This window comes from Trichinella spiralis (genome assembly GCF_000181795.1).
Source record: "Trichinella spiralis strain ISS 195 chromosome Unknown Scfld2, whole genome shotgun sequence".
NCBI classification, from domain to species: Eukaryota; Metazoa; Nematoda; class Enoplea; order Trichinellida; family Trichinellidae; genus Trichinella; species Trichinella spiralis.
This window is the reverse complement of record NW_003526941.1, coordinates 5250583-5267123: the sequence shown is the minus strand read 5'-3', so window position 1 is coordinate 5267123 and position 16541 is coordinate 5250583. Positions and strand designations below refer to the sequence as shown.

General features: G+C 33.7%; 6 protein-coding genes across 6 annotated transcripts; 2 read left to right on the top strand and 4 right to left on the bottom strand.

The window, feature by feature from the left end:
• Positions 1-92: 92 nt before the first annotated feature.
• Positions 93-2505, bottom strand: Tsp_05772 (eukaryotic translation initiation factor 2 subunit 2). The gene is given in 7 exon segments (XM_003379994.1): positions 93-251; positions 370-460; positions 835-972; positions 989-1049; positions 1102-1675; positions 1698-1743; positions 2477-2505. 7 exon segments carry the CDS (start codon positions 2503-2505, stop codon positions 93-95), a joined length of 1098 nt encoding a protein of 365 aa, XP_003380042.1.
• Positions 2506-2660: 155 nt separating this feature from the next.
• Tsp_05773 (L-asparaginase) lies at positions 2661-5359 on the top strand. The gene is made up of 12 exons (XM_003379993.1): positions 2661-2775; positions 2816-2933; positions 2998-3112; positions 3256-3396; positions 3526-3652; positions 3712-3824; positions 3892-4077; positions 4142-4255; positions 4317-4529; positions 4590-4708; positions 4768-4876; positions 5150-5359. Exons 1-12 carry the CDS (start codon positions 2661-2663, stop codon positions 5357-5359), a joined length of 1680 nt encoding a protein of 559 aa, XP_003380041.1.
• A 379-nt stretch (positions 5360-5738) lies between these two features.
• Positions 5739-6593, bottom strand: Tsp_05774 (conserved hypothetical protein). The gene is made up of 5 exons (XM_003379992.1): positions 6480-6593; positions 6336-6399; positions 5974-6270; positions 5895-5933; positions 5739-5869 (listed from the first exon to the last, which is right to left on the bottom strand). Exons 1-5 carry the CDS (start codon positions 6591-6593, stop codon positions 5739-5741), a joined length of 645 nt encoding a protein of 214 aa, XP_003380040.1.
• Positions 6594-9016: 2423 nt separating this feature from the next.
• Tsp_05775 (conserved hypothetical protein) lies at positions 9017-9319 on the bottom strand. The gene has a single exon (XM_003379991.1). It carries the CDS (start codon positions 9317-9319, stop codon positions 9017-9019), a length of 303 nt encoding a protein of 100 aa, XP_003380039.1.
• A 2723-nt stretch (positions 9320-12042) lies between these two features.
• On the top strand, positions 12043-12976 carry Tsp_05776 (conserved hypothetical protein). The gene is made up of 3 exons (XM_003379990.1): positions 12043-12048; positions 12548-12709; positions 12881-12976. Exons 1-3 carry the CDS (start codon positions 12043-12045, stop codon positions 12974-12976), a joined length of 264 nt encoding a protein of 87 aa, XP_003380038.1.
• Positions 12977-14222: 1246 nt separating this feature from the next.
• On the bottom strand, positions 14223-15072 carry Tsp_05777 (putative DnaK suppressor protein). The gene is made up of 2 exons (XM_003379989.1): positions 15027-15072; positions 14223-14422 (listed from the first exon to the last, which is right to left on the bottom strand). The coding sequence occupies exons 1-2, from the start codon at positions 15070-15072 to the stop codon at positions 14223-14225; spliced, it is 246 nt and encodes an 81-aa protein (XP_003380037.1).
• Positions 15073-16541: the final 1469 nt, after the last annotated feature.

Sequence of the window (16541 nt, the reverse complement as noted above, 5' to 3'; positions counted from 1 at the left end):
AAAGAAGCTCCTCTATTAGTAAATATCAAAAGCTCATCTGACGCATCGAAGAAATATCAGAAAAAATTTTGCCCCGCTTCCGCAAATTCGATTCATTCGCCATACTTGACATTAAAATCGAAAAATGGTTGCACGTAACAGCAGCATACTGCAGGTAAAACTTGAATCAATCGACGACGCAACCAACGACGTAAATATTCGGCATTCATTTCCACAAAACCAAATAAAGTGGACAACATTACAAACGAATCCTAACAAGACAAAAAGTTACTTTCCTTGTTTACTTTCATTTTTTGATGAATATCTATTTCTGTACATATATAGCTAAATGTGGCAAGCAATTTGAGAATAATCACTTCTGTTTTTAACAGCTTCAGCGTTTAGCTGACTAATTTCGTCACGCTCAACAAGGTAAGGTTGTATTAATTCAAAATAGATGCTGTAGAATTTTTCGCTCCCGCTGCATATAACAATGCTATATTTACATATAAATAAACATAAAACAACTTTTCAGTCCTCTCTAACAAGCATATATTTCTTCAACTGTTTTGCCTAAACCTATGAAAGAACGCCAAAATTTTTGCATATAATGCCTCTGCATATTTATCATTATTATTTGCATTACTCATTTAACGTTTCTTACAAATGTATAACGACTCTAAGCACGTGTTGACACAGTATAAAGAAAATGCAGGCGTTAATATGATGCAATTAACAAAACTTAAAACTTCAATTAGTTTTGCTTCAAATTCAAATAACAAAAACTTTATTAAAAATGCCGCACACATTTCCACAAATTATTTTCAATATATACCTTTATTAAAAACAAAAAACTGCCGAAGTTTCATTTCCAACAATCTGAAAATATTATTAAACTCCGGCCGCTGCTCGAGTTTGTGCACGACGCGTAGTAATGGCCTGAAAGCCAGACTTGATAGTAGCAACTGAACAACGGCTGCCACAAGTATTACACTGCAAAAAAAACAACCTTGTATCTTTATCCAGTATAGTATCGCCAGATTTACACGTGTGACATGTGACGTATTCTTCTACAATAAAATACTCTTGAAATAAATAAAAGATACTCATAACTTGATATACTTATGTATTTCCTTAATACACTTTCAATATGCTTTTGGAAAAAGCGACCTTTAATTATCAGCTGATCATTTCCGTCAACGGATCCACTAGTACCCAATTCGGCCATCAAAAATGCCAAAACGTGTCTAGGAGCACGTTTGAGCAACCGGCATATTTCGGCAAAATTTGTGAAGGCGGTCTTTTTGGAACCTACGCGAACCACTTGCGGAGGTTTCATGATAAATTTCTTCTTTTCACCAGTAGCCAGTTCAGGATTCTTTTCACGCATGATGTTGTAAATTCGAGTAAGCAATTCGTCATACGTATAATCGAAACCTTGGCCATCCTTTTCCACCGCTGTCGTAGATGCACCGTCTGCTTGGTCTATACTGTCCAATACTATCTGTTGTTTCTTCTTCTTCTTTTTCAGTTTACTGAAATCTTCAATAAGACCTAATTCGTCATCCGGGGCAGCCGGCTTAACAGCTTCCACTTTTTTCTGAGCTTCTGCTTCGGGAATTACACCTTTTTTCTTTTTCTTCTTCTTCTGACCCATATCAAAAGGCATAACTTCCTCTTCCGCCATGATTAAATTCTAAAGTTTAAAAATTACATACATCAACACAGTGAAAAATAAGCAACGAAATCAAAAACGGCTCATTACTAAATTACCAAAAAAAGATTTTCAATTTTCATCAAAAGTTGAATAAATTTGAAAAAATTTTTACTTACAATTTTAAAGAAATTTACAGTCTCAAACAGCAGATAGCAGAAATGTAATGAACGCTCTCCAATTAACCAATCATTAAATACGTTATGTTACCATATGAAATGAATAGTCAAGTTTAAATTGAATAACAGTACAGTAAGTAGCATTATATGATCAATGTTTAAAATTTCATCAGTTTTATAAATAAATAAAATTTTTATATCCTTAAACTTTATACTTTATGGTAAACTTGATTCAATTAATTATAATGGTATTTTTGAATACTTGAAGCGCTATTTTAATATAAATGCAGAAAAGTATTTGATCACAATAATTGTATTTTATTTTAGAAATCAATAAAATCTAGCATAAATTACTATTAAAAAAAATTTAAAAACTTTCAAGCATATTTTTAATTTTCAGGTCACTTCCAATGTTTACTATTGCTAATAATGATATGTAAAGTTGGAATTATTTTTGAAACTTCCCATTTTAATAAATCAGTTTTTATAATAATTTCTTTGAAACTACGTATTTATATTATTTGTCATGGTGATAAAAAGATGCAGTAAGATTCAATTATCCAGCTTTGCAAATATCAACTGATCATGCTGAATAGTGAAGATGAATAAGCAGTAACAGAAGATGGAAGTCACGTCAACAATGCTGTTGATCTGCAGCAATCACTTCGCGCGTTCTATTAAACAACTGCGCATTGTTGATAACATTAATTGCGTTCAATTATTTTGATTTGATTTGATTAATTCATTGAACTATTTTATCGCGAGATATTCAAATCGACTAAAAGTAGCAAAATCGAATAGATTGTATAAAAGTCGGTGCTTTTCAAAGCTTTCATCTAAATCAAAACATGGATATGAATCTCCACAATCGAGAAGCGGAAAGTAAAGTTCTGATGATCTATACTGGCGGCACCATTGGAATGCGATCAGAAAACAATGGCAATAGAAAATTCTATTCCAAACGTAATAATTAAATCGTTCAATTTTGCTCTCTGCATTTCAGCATACGTGCCAGTTGAAAACTATCTTTTGCAAGCGATTCGGGCGGATTCTTACCTGAATGATGCTGCCTATGTAAATAAATATTATTCTCACGTTGAAGATAAGCCGTGCGCCTTACCGTATGAATAAAGCAATAGGAAGAAAGTTGTTTTTTGTTTTTTTTTTGAAATTCATACATTTCAGTCATGTTCAATTCGAAAATAAACGCATCGTTTATTGGATCATCGAATATCAACCGTTACTGGATTCATCAGACATGTCCTTTGAAGAATGGATAAAAATAGCAAATACAATAAGTGTGAGTTACTTCAAAAAATTTCGAAAGCAAATATTAGCAAAGATTTGAGAAGTTTTTGGTCAAATAAGATGCATTTGAAAAACAGATCATCAATAAAATAGCCGAATGTAAAACATTACTACTACTTTTCATCATACTTTCAGGAAAATTATGAAAATTATGACGGTTTCGTCATTCTGCACGGCACAGATACGCTGTGCTTCACGGCCAGCGCGTTGAGCTTCATGTTTGAAAATTTGGGCAAATCAATCGTGCTTACCGGTTCTCAAATTCCCGTGTGCGAAGTGAGAAGCGACGGTCGTGAAAATATGATCGGCTCTTTGATCATTGCCGGAAATTATGACATTCCTGAAGTTTGTATCCAAAATTGCAAAAAATAAAAAGAGGAAAAGTATAAATTGCCCATTTATCAGGTAACTATTTATTTCAACTCGAAACTATTTCGTGGCAATCGTACAACAAAGTACGACAACAATTCTCTGGATGCTTTCTGCAGTCCCAACGTTCCACCACTGGCTACGATGGATATTCGAGTGAACGGTAATAATTTATTCTTATCATCGTAATTTCAAAAGTTTATTAATTTTCCATCGTTCCAGTTCACTGGGAAGCGGTGTTTCGTTCTACAGAAATGAAAAAAATGACCGTACAAGTGGAGATGAATCCCAATATCGCTTTGTTGCGTATTTTCCCATCCATCTCTTGCGATTGCGTAAAATACTTTATTATTTTTCTTTTCATCACTTGAAAACGATCTCCTTTTACAATTTCTCCTCTAGATCAGAGCCTTCTTTGCTCCGCCAATGGAAGGAATCGTTTTGCAAACATACGGCGGAGGCAATATGCCAGCTAGACGAAGTGATGCATTTGCTGTAATAAAAGACGGTATAAAAAATGGTCAGATTGTCGTCAACTGTTCCCAGTGCTTAAGAGGCCAAGTTTCACCACTGTACAGAACTGGTCAGGTAAATCAATTTTGATGAACATGTGAAAAATTGCAGCTTTATTTTAAACTTGAAAAATGCTCAGTTGCTTTATGAGTGTGGTGTCATCTCGGGCTCGGATATGACTACTGAAGCAGCGCTGACAAAACTCGCCTATGTACTTGCTAAGAAAGATCTTACCTTGGAGGATAAAAAAGCGGTGATTAATTCTCGCGATGTATTTCTCGCACGAGGTTAAATTAATTTGTCGATTTTTACAGCTAATGGGGCAGAACTTACGAGGAGAACTTACCGTTACTAAAGAGCAACATCATCATTATCAAGATCACAATTTGGTGATTGAATTCGCCAAATATTTAAACATTTCGAGTAGTATGGAGTTGAAGAAGCTGAGAAAGCTGCTCTATCCGACCCTATTATGCCAAGCAGCCTGCGAAGGCGATCTAGAACTTTTAAAAACTTTGAAAAGAAATGTGAAAAAAAACAAGAATTACACTACTGCATATTACTAATGGCTGTGACTCGCATTTCAGGGGGCTTTTTCGGTTGGCTTAGATCATCTGCATCGATCACCGTTGCACTGCGCTGCCGGTAGGGGTCATTTGGAAATTGTCGAATTTCTCCTCACTTCCGGTGTTTCTGTTCACGCAAAGTACAGTAGGACTGCTCTTGAAAATGAAATAATAAAGTTCAATAAATACTTATTTCCAGAGATCGTAATCATAGCACACCGTTGATGGAAGCGGTGCGTAACGGACATATGGAAATAATTGATTTATTGCGAAAAACAGGTGCCCATCTCAGTTTGAATCCTCTGCAAGTGAGCATCTATCTCAGCATGTAAATGAAAAGCTTCATTGCAAAAATTTTTTTCAAAAATATTTTATTCGTAAAAAAACTCATCTTTGCTAGGAGTGCCGTTGCCAACGATGTCGAGCAACTGAAAGCTTGGAAAGCGGCCGGAGCAGACTTAAACTGTCGCGACTACGATGGTCGATCAGTCTTGCATGTGGTACATGCTTAAATTTTACAAATCAGCTAATATAAATTTGCATGACTAAAAAATGCAGTATTAATCTGTTTATTTTTAAAGGCATGCAGCCTGGGTCGTGATGAGGTTGTAGAATTTCTTTTAAAAAATAATGCCGATCCGTTTGCGGTGGATTCGAATGGTTACAACTGCTTGGATAAGGCGTTAATCAACCAACACAAAAAATGCGCAAAATTGGTTCGATATTATATGGAAAACAAAACAATCAGTAATAGCAATAAAGTGTGCAAAGAAGACACTGCAGAAACATAGATGTGGTCTTCATAAAAATAATCTTAAATTTAAAGTAATTCGCAAAAAAAACTACACCTTCTTAAATGATGTACTGTTAATGTATTATATACGTAGATTAACGCATGTTATTATACCTAACGTTATGCAAAAGTGAATTGAAAAAAATAAATAATAATAAAATCAACAACTGAATTGTTTAGATTAGAAAGCGATGAATTGTATTAAAAAAAACATTCTCATTTAAATGAGCATTTCATCATATGATTTCAGAACATAAAAGCCGCTATTCATTTCCTGCGCTTTGTCACGTTTTGAGCATTCAAAAGACCGGTGGATCAAAAAATTTTCTTTGTTAAAATTAGAAAGCATTAGCGCAAAGACGATTTAGCAACAGAACTTAGAACGGTCGTCCAAAAGGCAATGCATCTAAGCTGAACCCAGAACGCGGCTGCGAACTGCTACTCTGAGAATTTTCGTGACCGGAGCCGATCGGAGGAAGATTTCTAGGATCTTCTACTGTGGGATTAACTGTAAAAAACAATTTGAAATAAACTGTCCCAAATAAATAAAGTAATATCGACGAATACTGCAACTAAAGTAGTATTGAATATAATATAAATTTATAAAATTACTTGGTTTAAACTGATCTGCTGTCAAGCGTGTTAGCATGATGCCAGTACCTTCAAGCATTGCAAGTATGACGCCTCCTATAGAAGCACTGCATCCGTCAACAATGTTCAAAAAAATGAAATAACAGATTTCACCCATGATTGCTGAACCTATCATCGTACCAATTCCATTCCGTACAGTAATAATTGCTCCAGTAATGGCGCCACTAGCAATTGAATTCCATGGATCTTCTTTGCGACGTAGTTTCACCAGAGTGCAATCAACAGCACTGAAAACTCCACCCCAAATAGCAAACTGTCCTGAATTTTAAAATAAAACGTCTTCACCCGAAACGTATGCAAGCATAAAAATAGGCACCGCTAACCTCCAACAATGGGTGCTCTTTCCTTTAACATTGTGAAACCATTCATAAGACGCTTTGAAAATCCCTGAAATAAAATTCATTAAAATGAAATTGAATTATAGAAAACTTTGTCAAATAAAATAAAATAAAACAAAAGCAAAATACCGTAGGTGAGTGTTTTACTCCTCTGATGTAGTGAAATATACCGCCACCAACTAAACCCATAGAGAATGCACCGCCACAATCATCAACAATTCTCCATGGACTAAATACACGCATTTTCTTGTTTATTTGAATATACACTCATATATGTAAATGTATATTTACTTCTGCAGAGAATAACAAAAAAATAAAAGACTTACCAAGGTTCTCTGGCATATTCTTCCATAGTGACCGAGACTGAATGCACTGACTGTAAAATTAGGAAAAAAACTACTTATTTAATCGAATAAATACAAGTAATGCAACAGACGAAAACCAGAAACCGATAGAGGAGCAACTACTATTGATTAAAAAAATTACAGTAGCATTTATAAGGAAGAAACAGCTCCTGATAACGATAAATCAATAATAAAAATTATAAAATACTCAATTGCAAGTAATAAATGCAAAATGAGCAAGGATAATTGTAAATGTATACAGTGCTATGTCTTCTTTCCTAATAACGTAAAGGAACTATTACATGAAATTCGAATGTGTAAAATTCAGAATAAATCTGCTTCATAAATTAATTAGCGAAATTATAAATAAAAATTAAAAAGAAAGTACATTTTGTGAGTCTGAAGTTGTTATGCGAAGTATAACTTAGAAATTATAATCTCCATTTTTCAACAATGAGAATATATTCTGAAATTATAAAGGATAATATATTTAAAAGGATAAAAAATCATAATAAATATCTTCGCTGAAGTTTAAATTTCATTATAAAAGAATTAATTAAAATATTTTTAAAAAACCGATCAAATTAACAAGCTACAGTAACATAAGCTGAAATGCAAGTATAAATCAGAAAAAATGAATAACAAAATAAAACGCAAAACAGACAAATAATTGTAAGAATTATAAATATTTTTCATTCGATTGCATTATGTGCTATGATGACTTCAAAATTCAAAAGCAAACAAACGGAAAATGCGCGCATAAAAATTTGCATGAAATTTCTAGTCAGCAAGTACAACGCCTAATTTTTATTTAGTTACGCAAACGTAATGTTCGCGGCGGTTAATGTAAAATTACATTATTATTAAGCATTACATGAGATAGAAGTGTACAGCATTAAAGATTGTATTCCTCCTCACATCTAGATACCATTAGATAGCCCAAATAAAGCAAAATGACTGTAGTTGTTAACTTAGTTCAAAAGCTGTGGTCAGGTGCAATTATTTCATCATTGTTAGGCGTCGTCTCATTAAATTGCAAATTTGCAACTGTGGCTTTGACGCTTGTTTGCTTTGCAGCTACAGCATACCACAAGCCTGAACTTTTAACATATCTATAAAACTTCATTTGAATTGCTTTTCTGAGCGTTTGTAACGTTCACGCATTGTTCACGCAACTCGTAACAACAGATTCATAGTAAGCACTTTTTATTGAAAAATAAGTAGAGATAACAAACACGTAAACGGTAAAAATTGTAAACATGAGCTGTAATAGAACGAAAAGTATGCAAATTTAAGGTGGTTCATCAGAATGTACGGTAATATTGAGTGTAATATATCACAGCAATTTCGTTATTCATGAGACATCGAGAACAGAGCCTCCAAACAGTGATAACTTTCAGCCATGAAGCATCCACACGTCAGGTTAGTAGAGCTACGTCTTTGGCTGCTCATTGTGTGCGAACCGCCGATTTTGGTCTTTCCATCCTCTCCCTGCTTTAAATAATTTAAGTCCCACTCTGAGCATGTTTGTCATTTCGCAGAACTCATTTATGCCAGACTTTATTTGTTTGTTTGTATTACATTACACATTTATTAGTTTTCTCAAAAACTTTTCATTAATAAAGAATTGTTGCACTGCATTGTTCTTGGCTTACATCAAAATGGATAAAAAGATCATTTCTTTTATACTTTTATCCACGTTTTGATTTAATTACTTGTGTTATGCAAGTTTAATTTTTAAGCTGATTGTCGTCCTAAAATGTATTTAATATCACTGGCTGGCTACTATTAATGGAAAATATGATATTCAACCCCTGTTAAATAACCCTACATAGCCTTTTCATCGTTGAATTCATATGTTAAAGGTTCAGGCGAGTGGTGAGCTTTAGCAGCAATGCAAACAATCGTAAAGACCACGGTCAAAAACTTGCAAGAAAAGTCTGGTAAACAAGTTCGATGGCTTTACTTTGTTATTCATTACAATTTAAACTTGCATTTCAGTTTATGTTACTGTAGCTTGTTAATTTGATCGGTTTTTTAAAAATATATTAATTCTTTTGTAATGAAATTTCAACTTCAACAAACCTAATTTCCGCGTCCTTAAATGTAAAATCACGTCAATAAATGTTTACAATACCAACGATTATACTACTACTCAGATCTACATTGAACTGAATTGCCCAAATATAGCAAATTAAGTGAAGTTTTGAATTTAGTTTTGAGCCTAATGACAGGCCCTCTTTACTACTACGGCCTCTAACGTTTACGTTGTTTGTTTACGTGTTTGTTATTATTACCACTTATTTTCCAGTGAAAAAAAACTTATGAATCTGTTGTTTCTAGTTGCGAGATTTTACCTAATTTACGGTTCATTTTAAATAACATACGGTTCATTTTGCACTTCCACTGCTTTTTGAGGGTTTCATTTACTTTTAAATTTTCAGTAAAATTTGATGAAAAACGTTTCAAATTAATTTCAATTTTGCAATTCCACGCCAGTGCACTCGCCCTGCTCACCGTACGCCAACAACCATTTAAACAACGTAATCGACTGCATTGCAGTCGATCAAAAATTTGCATACCTTTTCTGCCTTTCATACAAGTCTTACTGTGTCTGCTTTTCATTACGTTATCGAACAAAAATTTTCGCGGCTGTTACTCTAAATTCACGATAAAAGCAATATACGAGAGACAATTTTACAATAATAAAAATTACGTTATTCCCCCATTACTAGATATCATTGGTTTGCTGAAAAATAAGCATATCAAATGGTTTTTTAAATAAATTAGAAACCGACTCTTGTGACGAGCTATACTTGATAAGCAAGCAAACGGTAAGGCAATGAACGCACGAAAATTTGCATGTTAACGAGGCGCGCCTAACAGAGATGAAATAATTTGACCAAACTTTCGCTTTAACACTTAAACTATAATTTTATTTAATTTCGGCTATACAATGGCTTCTAGATGTGCGAAGCTATATTATCGTTCATATTCGGAAGTTCTATCTCATATCTTGTTGTTTGTGTGATTTTGCATCAACGGTCGCGGAGATTGTTACCAAGCATAACAAACATTATTTGCACAACGTGGTAAGCACATGTTTCATGCAAATTTTTATTTGCGAATAGAAAATGAAACATTAATCATAGTGTATAACTCATCGATGTGCATGTTGCGTATACTTTGATTCTACAAAAATTCATGAATTGAATCATCTTGTGAGGTTGACTTGAAATATTTATAGGTGGATGGTTTCCAGCAACATTAGAATGGAAAACGTTCTCAAAGGACGTCTGACAAGCGTCATCATTTTTATTCAAAATGGTGAATCACGTTACACAACTCTTCAAAATAGTTTCTCCAAATGATGAAAAGGTAATTATTTTGAAGTTACATTTTTAAATTGATTAACATCATAATATTGCTGAAAGTAGATACGGAATCTATAATAGCCCGACATAACTAGATAATGCTTTATCAAGAAGACCTATATTTTGTTATAAATTTCATGATTACGTTTAGCAGCAGTGTATTAAGGTATTAAAATTATTAAAAGGCACATAAATATATTATAAACGAATTATTGCTGGAAATAAAATATCGGAATATAAGCACTTTTATGAAATTGTAAGTAAAGACGGCAAGCTGCTCATATTCTACCGCAGGTTGATGTTGTAATTCATGTACACTGGCAATGAGTATAAAGCTAGGAGGTAGAAATCAGCACTTACCACCCAATTTACCAACATCACTTTTATGACGAATTCACTAGGAAGAATTGTTCCGTCAGGTCTCACCATATTTATTAAATTTGAGTCAAGTGAATTCTATAAAAATGATCCTTCTTCGATATCTGAATTTTCAGTTGCAATAACCTTTGCTATTTTTGAAAAATTGATGATGTTTTTTCAAACGGTTCCAGAATATTTTTCATTGGAATCAGTAAATGAATGTCCATTAGTGCACTATGAAAAGTGTAAGGGGGCAACATCTATAAATTTTTAATAATTATCTTCTGTATTTTGTCGTTGCATATAAGATAACAATGTTGCCGGTTCCACACTTTTTAAAATGACAATACCGTGATACACAATTTTTAGTACTTCAACTCAGCATGTGCATTACATTAAATTATCAATTCATTATTTTTGCGTTTTCAGTAAATCTTATGTTTTGCCATTTTTCTATTTTTTTGCATTCATTTCTCTTCTTTTCAAAGTGGTTGATCAAAGTCTGATTTAAATGTTCATTAAACAATCAGTTCCTTTAAATTTATGAATGAACTTTGCTGAACACTGCAAAGTATTATCATCGTTGTAGTACAGCCTCATTTACGTAAGACACTATTTTATACTTCTTTAATTTACGACATAATATTATTTGTGATAGATAGTGGCTTTGATCTGTAACGTATTCAGGATTTTGTTGTTGTTCAGCAATTATTATAATCTCTGGTGTTGGCTCATTACATTGTTATACGTTTTCAAAGCAAACATGCATTTCTAGGTCAGCAGAATAACTTTATGCTAATGTGATGGTAAACACTGCCGTTGGCATTCTACTACGTGCACTTTGTGCTATTCAAATTTGGTAGCAATGTTCCTTATATAAATTTCTGTTTATTGAGAGAACTGCATTATAGTATAAATGTTCGCTGCTGAAGGGCGGTCTAATTACTTACTGCATTGCGTTATTTGGTCATTTCGATGCTTCACTGCAACAATTACGTTGTGATTGTTCGACTAAAAATATGAAGAAGCCACGAACATCAGTTACAAAATGTATGACTCTACGTTTGCTTTATACGTCATTTCTAACAGGTCTGCTGACAGGTATGAATTTTCATGTATTTGCTATTTTTCATACAATGCTTTCCTTCTTTCTCTTGCCACACTGCACTAAACATGCGCGCTTTTTAAGCTTTTCGTAGTTGTTTGATAATAGTCTTTTTGAATAGAAACTAGCGCGTTGTTCTTCACTAATGATGTTCAGTTAACATTCAAGACTTTATTACGGACAAGCCAATATTTAATAGTACTAATAGTATATTTTGCTATAATTCTCAATAGTCCTTACAAATCCATTTGTAAAGTAGTTCTCTGACATAGCTGTTGAACCCCTCCCGCATTATCATTACTGCCCACTGTAATGTTTATTGCTAAGGTAACATTTTTGCCCAATTGTTTAACGGAAATGTCTGTCACCGGGATACTGCAGTCGAACAATCGCACCCCTAAATGCTTGTCACTGCTCAAATCGTGCACATGCTTGTTTCAGCATGACATAGGAAAGCTGCTGTTTCCTTGAGAACACACTTTTATACTACCACCCTTGATACTTTCAGAATGGCAGTAACGTTCCCTTTATTTTTGAACTGACTCCTTAAAGTTTCTATTATGTTATTGTATTGCCAATAGCACTGACTTATACAGATGCACCTATTTTCTGTCATTGAGAAAATAACTCAATCCCCATAAATGTTGTCAGTATTGATAAATGAAGCAACGCCTGAATATTATACGTGGAGATTGAGTAGAAGAACGCATATGACAACTTCCACCTCCATCCTTCAACCTCTCCCTCATTCCTTCCTGCTATGCTGTCCCGCCCTCCTTTCCTTTCCTGTCTAATGATCCCCATCATTGAGCTCGTAATAATACTAAGCTGAACAGAGATCGCATTAAACTGAAAATTCTCCCCCCCCCCCTATTTCGAGTTGAATGGACAGCACTTAGTTGTTTTCATCTCATATAAATCTAATTTCTCATAATTGCTGTCGACTAGCAATGTAACCAAATCCAGGCTACTCGTGATTCTTTTGTTTTATTCTTTTCATGAAATGCAATACAGAATTGTCACCCGCATAAGTTTCTTGAATTCATTGCAAATCGATCAGTTACTGAATTTCTGCGATTAGGGTTTTTGTCACATTGTATGATGTGCGCTGATGCAGTGCTCAACCTAGTTTGCAGTCTTGCTATAAATTATCATAAGGCGCAAACGAACGTGGAGGTGAGCTGTCAAGTGGCGTACCCCCTGGAGCAGCCGCTTACCATCATTATGTCTACGCTGCGCACTTGTTAACTTCTGTGCTGAGGTAAATTACATATTACAAAATTTCATGACAACTGTTTAATTTTCCATAAATCTGAAAAAGTATTTTATTTTCGCAACTATTTTCAGTGGGAGCTATTTAAAATTATCCATATAATTTTGATTAGAAGAAAAGCATTGATGAAATACACATTATTGAATCACATTGTACTTTCAAGCAACTAAATTACACAACATGCATAAATACGCAGTGATAGCATTTCCGTTTATTTTTAGCAATTTGCGCTGCTTCATGTTAATAAGTTTCCGTTTTAGGTAATTTTAGGGAAAAAATTTGCATAACAATGCAATATTACGTAGTAATAGTAAGTGTGTAAATAGAAACGTAATAAATTTCATCGTCTCGTTTCATAATGTTGCTCATAATGTTCATTTTACTGCGCTATTACTGATGGAAAATTAGGTTGTTCTTCGTGAAGCAAAGTAAATAGTGATTTGCATAATTTTCTTATACAATTGACCAAGCACATCGATTTTATTAGGTTATGCAGTTCACTGCAATGCTATCAATCTAGCACGTGGTCAACTATAATTCCGCTCTTCAACACCATCCATGAATAAATGGTAAGTTAGATTTGATATTTTGGTGGTGGTATGCTATGCATGTTACTTTACATATATGGTGAATGGAAACTGGCGGGTGTCTTTAGTATTATTATTGGTAAGTTTTAGATACATCAGATGCTAAAGACGAAGAAGTATCTATTTCTGTTTTTTTTATAGATGACTGCATTAATATAATTCACTTTTAGAATTTACATTATTTTATTTTCATATCACTGAATATAAAAAATCCTATCATGAGAAGATGATGCCACTATGCATCATAATTAATTTCATCTGCAGTTGATTTGCAATCCTGTTTATTCCCGTGAAATTTCAATAAAAATGATGGCCAACATGCAGGTGCGCAAAATGATTATTTGCGACATATTTAGATTGTAAGTTAGCAACGCCATCAGCAGCACGTCTGTTATTGTATTCGTACGTGCAACGTAAAGTAAGTAATATTGTAGATTGGTTGCCTTTGTTTTTAGTATATTTGAAATTTGAATTTTACATTAGAAATATAGCTTTTTAGATGTACAAGATAATACAACGCAATATCTGGAAAGTGTGGGTAAAAAATATTCTGTTTATATGACACTAATTACTTATTAAATAATTTCAACTTTCTTTATTTTTTGCTGAATTGTCTTCATTGGTATATCATCAAGGACGTAATGCAACTATATTTATTTCTGTTCTATATATTATGTTGCGTGCGCTTTATATGAACTCATGATAGCGGTTGAAACGATGCTTATGAGAAACAGCCATATTATAAAAAGTGATTGAAGCCGAATAACAGTGCATCACGATGTTACTTGAATTTCATTCATTTTGTAATCCAATGATTTATTTCTCTGTGTTATTTAGTATCTATTTTTAGTTTGACTATCGCTCTGTTCATGTTTCTACCGTGATCAGTCATGTGTCTCAACAGTTCCGCTTTCTGGTTTTCTTCATCGTCACAGTAAGAATGAATTTTATGCACTTTGTTATAGCGATGGGTTGTGTCAGTATTTCTATAAACTTGAATATCTTTCTCTAATGGTGGTTCAGGTTTCCCTGAATGGATTGAAAAAATGTACAAAAATCTGTAAGTAATTGAGTATTTATAATCCGTTACTATTATTAATGTCTTCTAATTATACTTATATCTGATCCTGTATGCTTCTTGTTATCGAATTAAATAGTGTGCGTCAACATAATTGAAACGTTTCGGAATTCCTGTTGCTTTTGCCAACATGGTATGTCACCTTTATCTCAATGCGTTCTAAATGTGCCATCACAAAAATAAGTACAGATTTTGCCCATTATAGGAATGGATTGCATCATCAACATCGAGCTCGTTCATACTCCTGCGTTGGTTTAGGTTGGCTTAATGGCGTTACCCAGTATTGCTCCAGAAATCTGTGTGGCTTCGCTTATCACAGGAATAGGATATAATTAAATAATGATTGTAATAGTATCATATATCGTGAATATAGTCGACTTGCGCTGGTTTTCGGATACATCACACAAGTCTGGTAGTGCGTGTTGCCATCAGTGCGTTTGGTGAGTATTTTTGTAGAGTATTATGTGAGTAGGTAAGTTTTAATATTTTTTAAGTAGAGATTTTGTTTTTTTGATTAGTGATAGTGTTCACACTGGGGTGTTGCTTATCACATACTTAGGATTTTTTGAATTTCAGCGCAGAACTGTTGAGATGCTTGCATCCTGAAGGACAAACGTTGTATGACTAGCAAGTAGTTTTTCTACAAATTTGTATACTTAGTAATTAAGGAACAACGATGCACTGTTATTTGTCTTCAATTAATTTTTTATAATATGGCTGTTTTATATCAATTTTGTTTAACATGCTTTACTTTTCAGCACACTTGTTTTGCAAATATTTTCAGAATCAAATTACGTTTAGATATAGATGAATGAAATTGCTGCATTCTTTGGTAACTATCCGTTATTGAACATGTGGTGTTTTTACGAAGATTCGTAATCACGTCGATAAATACGTCATCACAAAGCACTACTACCAGTTAAAGCCGCTCAGTTTGGCAACGTATGTACATTTTCTTTTATAAACTATGAAAGTTGTAAAGTGTAAATTTTGTCGTTTTAGTTTTTCAGGTTTTTATAATTTTGCTTTTCATAATTTTTTCATAACAATTGCTTTTTATTATTTTTTATAATTGTTTGGTATTAGTGTTTTCTAGATTTTAGTGTAAATCTAAGTCTAAAAAGACAAGGAAGCTATGGGTAAATATGAAGATAAATAGGTAAGTAGTCTAATAGTTAAGGGTAAGTGATGTAAGAATAGGTGTGAAGGTAAGTATAAATGTGAAGGTGAGTACTGCATAGGTGAAGGCAGGTAGTGTGCAATGTGAAGGTAAGTATAAGTGTGAAGGCAAATATTGTATAGGGTGAAGTCAAGTATAATTGTGAAGGTAAGTAGTGTTTAGGGTGAAGGTAAGTATAACTGTAAAGGTAAGTGTGAAGGTAAGTATAAGTGCAAAGGTAAGTAGTGTTTAGGGTGAAGTATAACTGTAAAGGTAAGTGGTGTATAGGGTGAAGTAAGTATAAGTGTAAAGGTAAGTGGTGTATAGGGTGAAGTAAGTATAATTGTGAAGGTAAGTGGTTTATAGGGTGAAGGTGAGTACTGCATAGGTGAAGGTAAGTGGTAAGCAATGTGAAGGTAGGTATAAGTGGAAAGGTAAGTAATGTTGAATAAGGTAAGTAGTGTTTAGAGTGAAGTATGATGAACGCACATGAATATTGAAATTACAAATTTTAAAAAGCCGGAGGCGATTTATTTAATGAAATATGCAAATTTTTAATAGCCTATGGGTAATATGCAAATTTTTATTTGCCCTGGGGCATAGCCTGAGGCGACGCCTCAGGCAAAATTCCGAAAATTTCGAATTTTTCGCACTATAATGAAGACTTCCCCATGCTGTATTGTGGTCTTTTTGAAGTATCGATCGTTCCGCCATCTTATACTGTAAAAGAATAAAAAGCAACGAAATGGGAGGCCGGACGACGCAAGTATCCGTTTTTGGAAACATGTGCGTACTTCGAATATTGGGGGGGAGGGAAAAAAGAATTTCTACAGGATTCCGGAACAATTTTTGCCCTATCATATCATCTCACCAACTTCATATATTTACCAGGACATCATCATTGATAGACA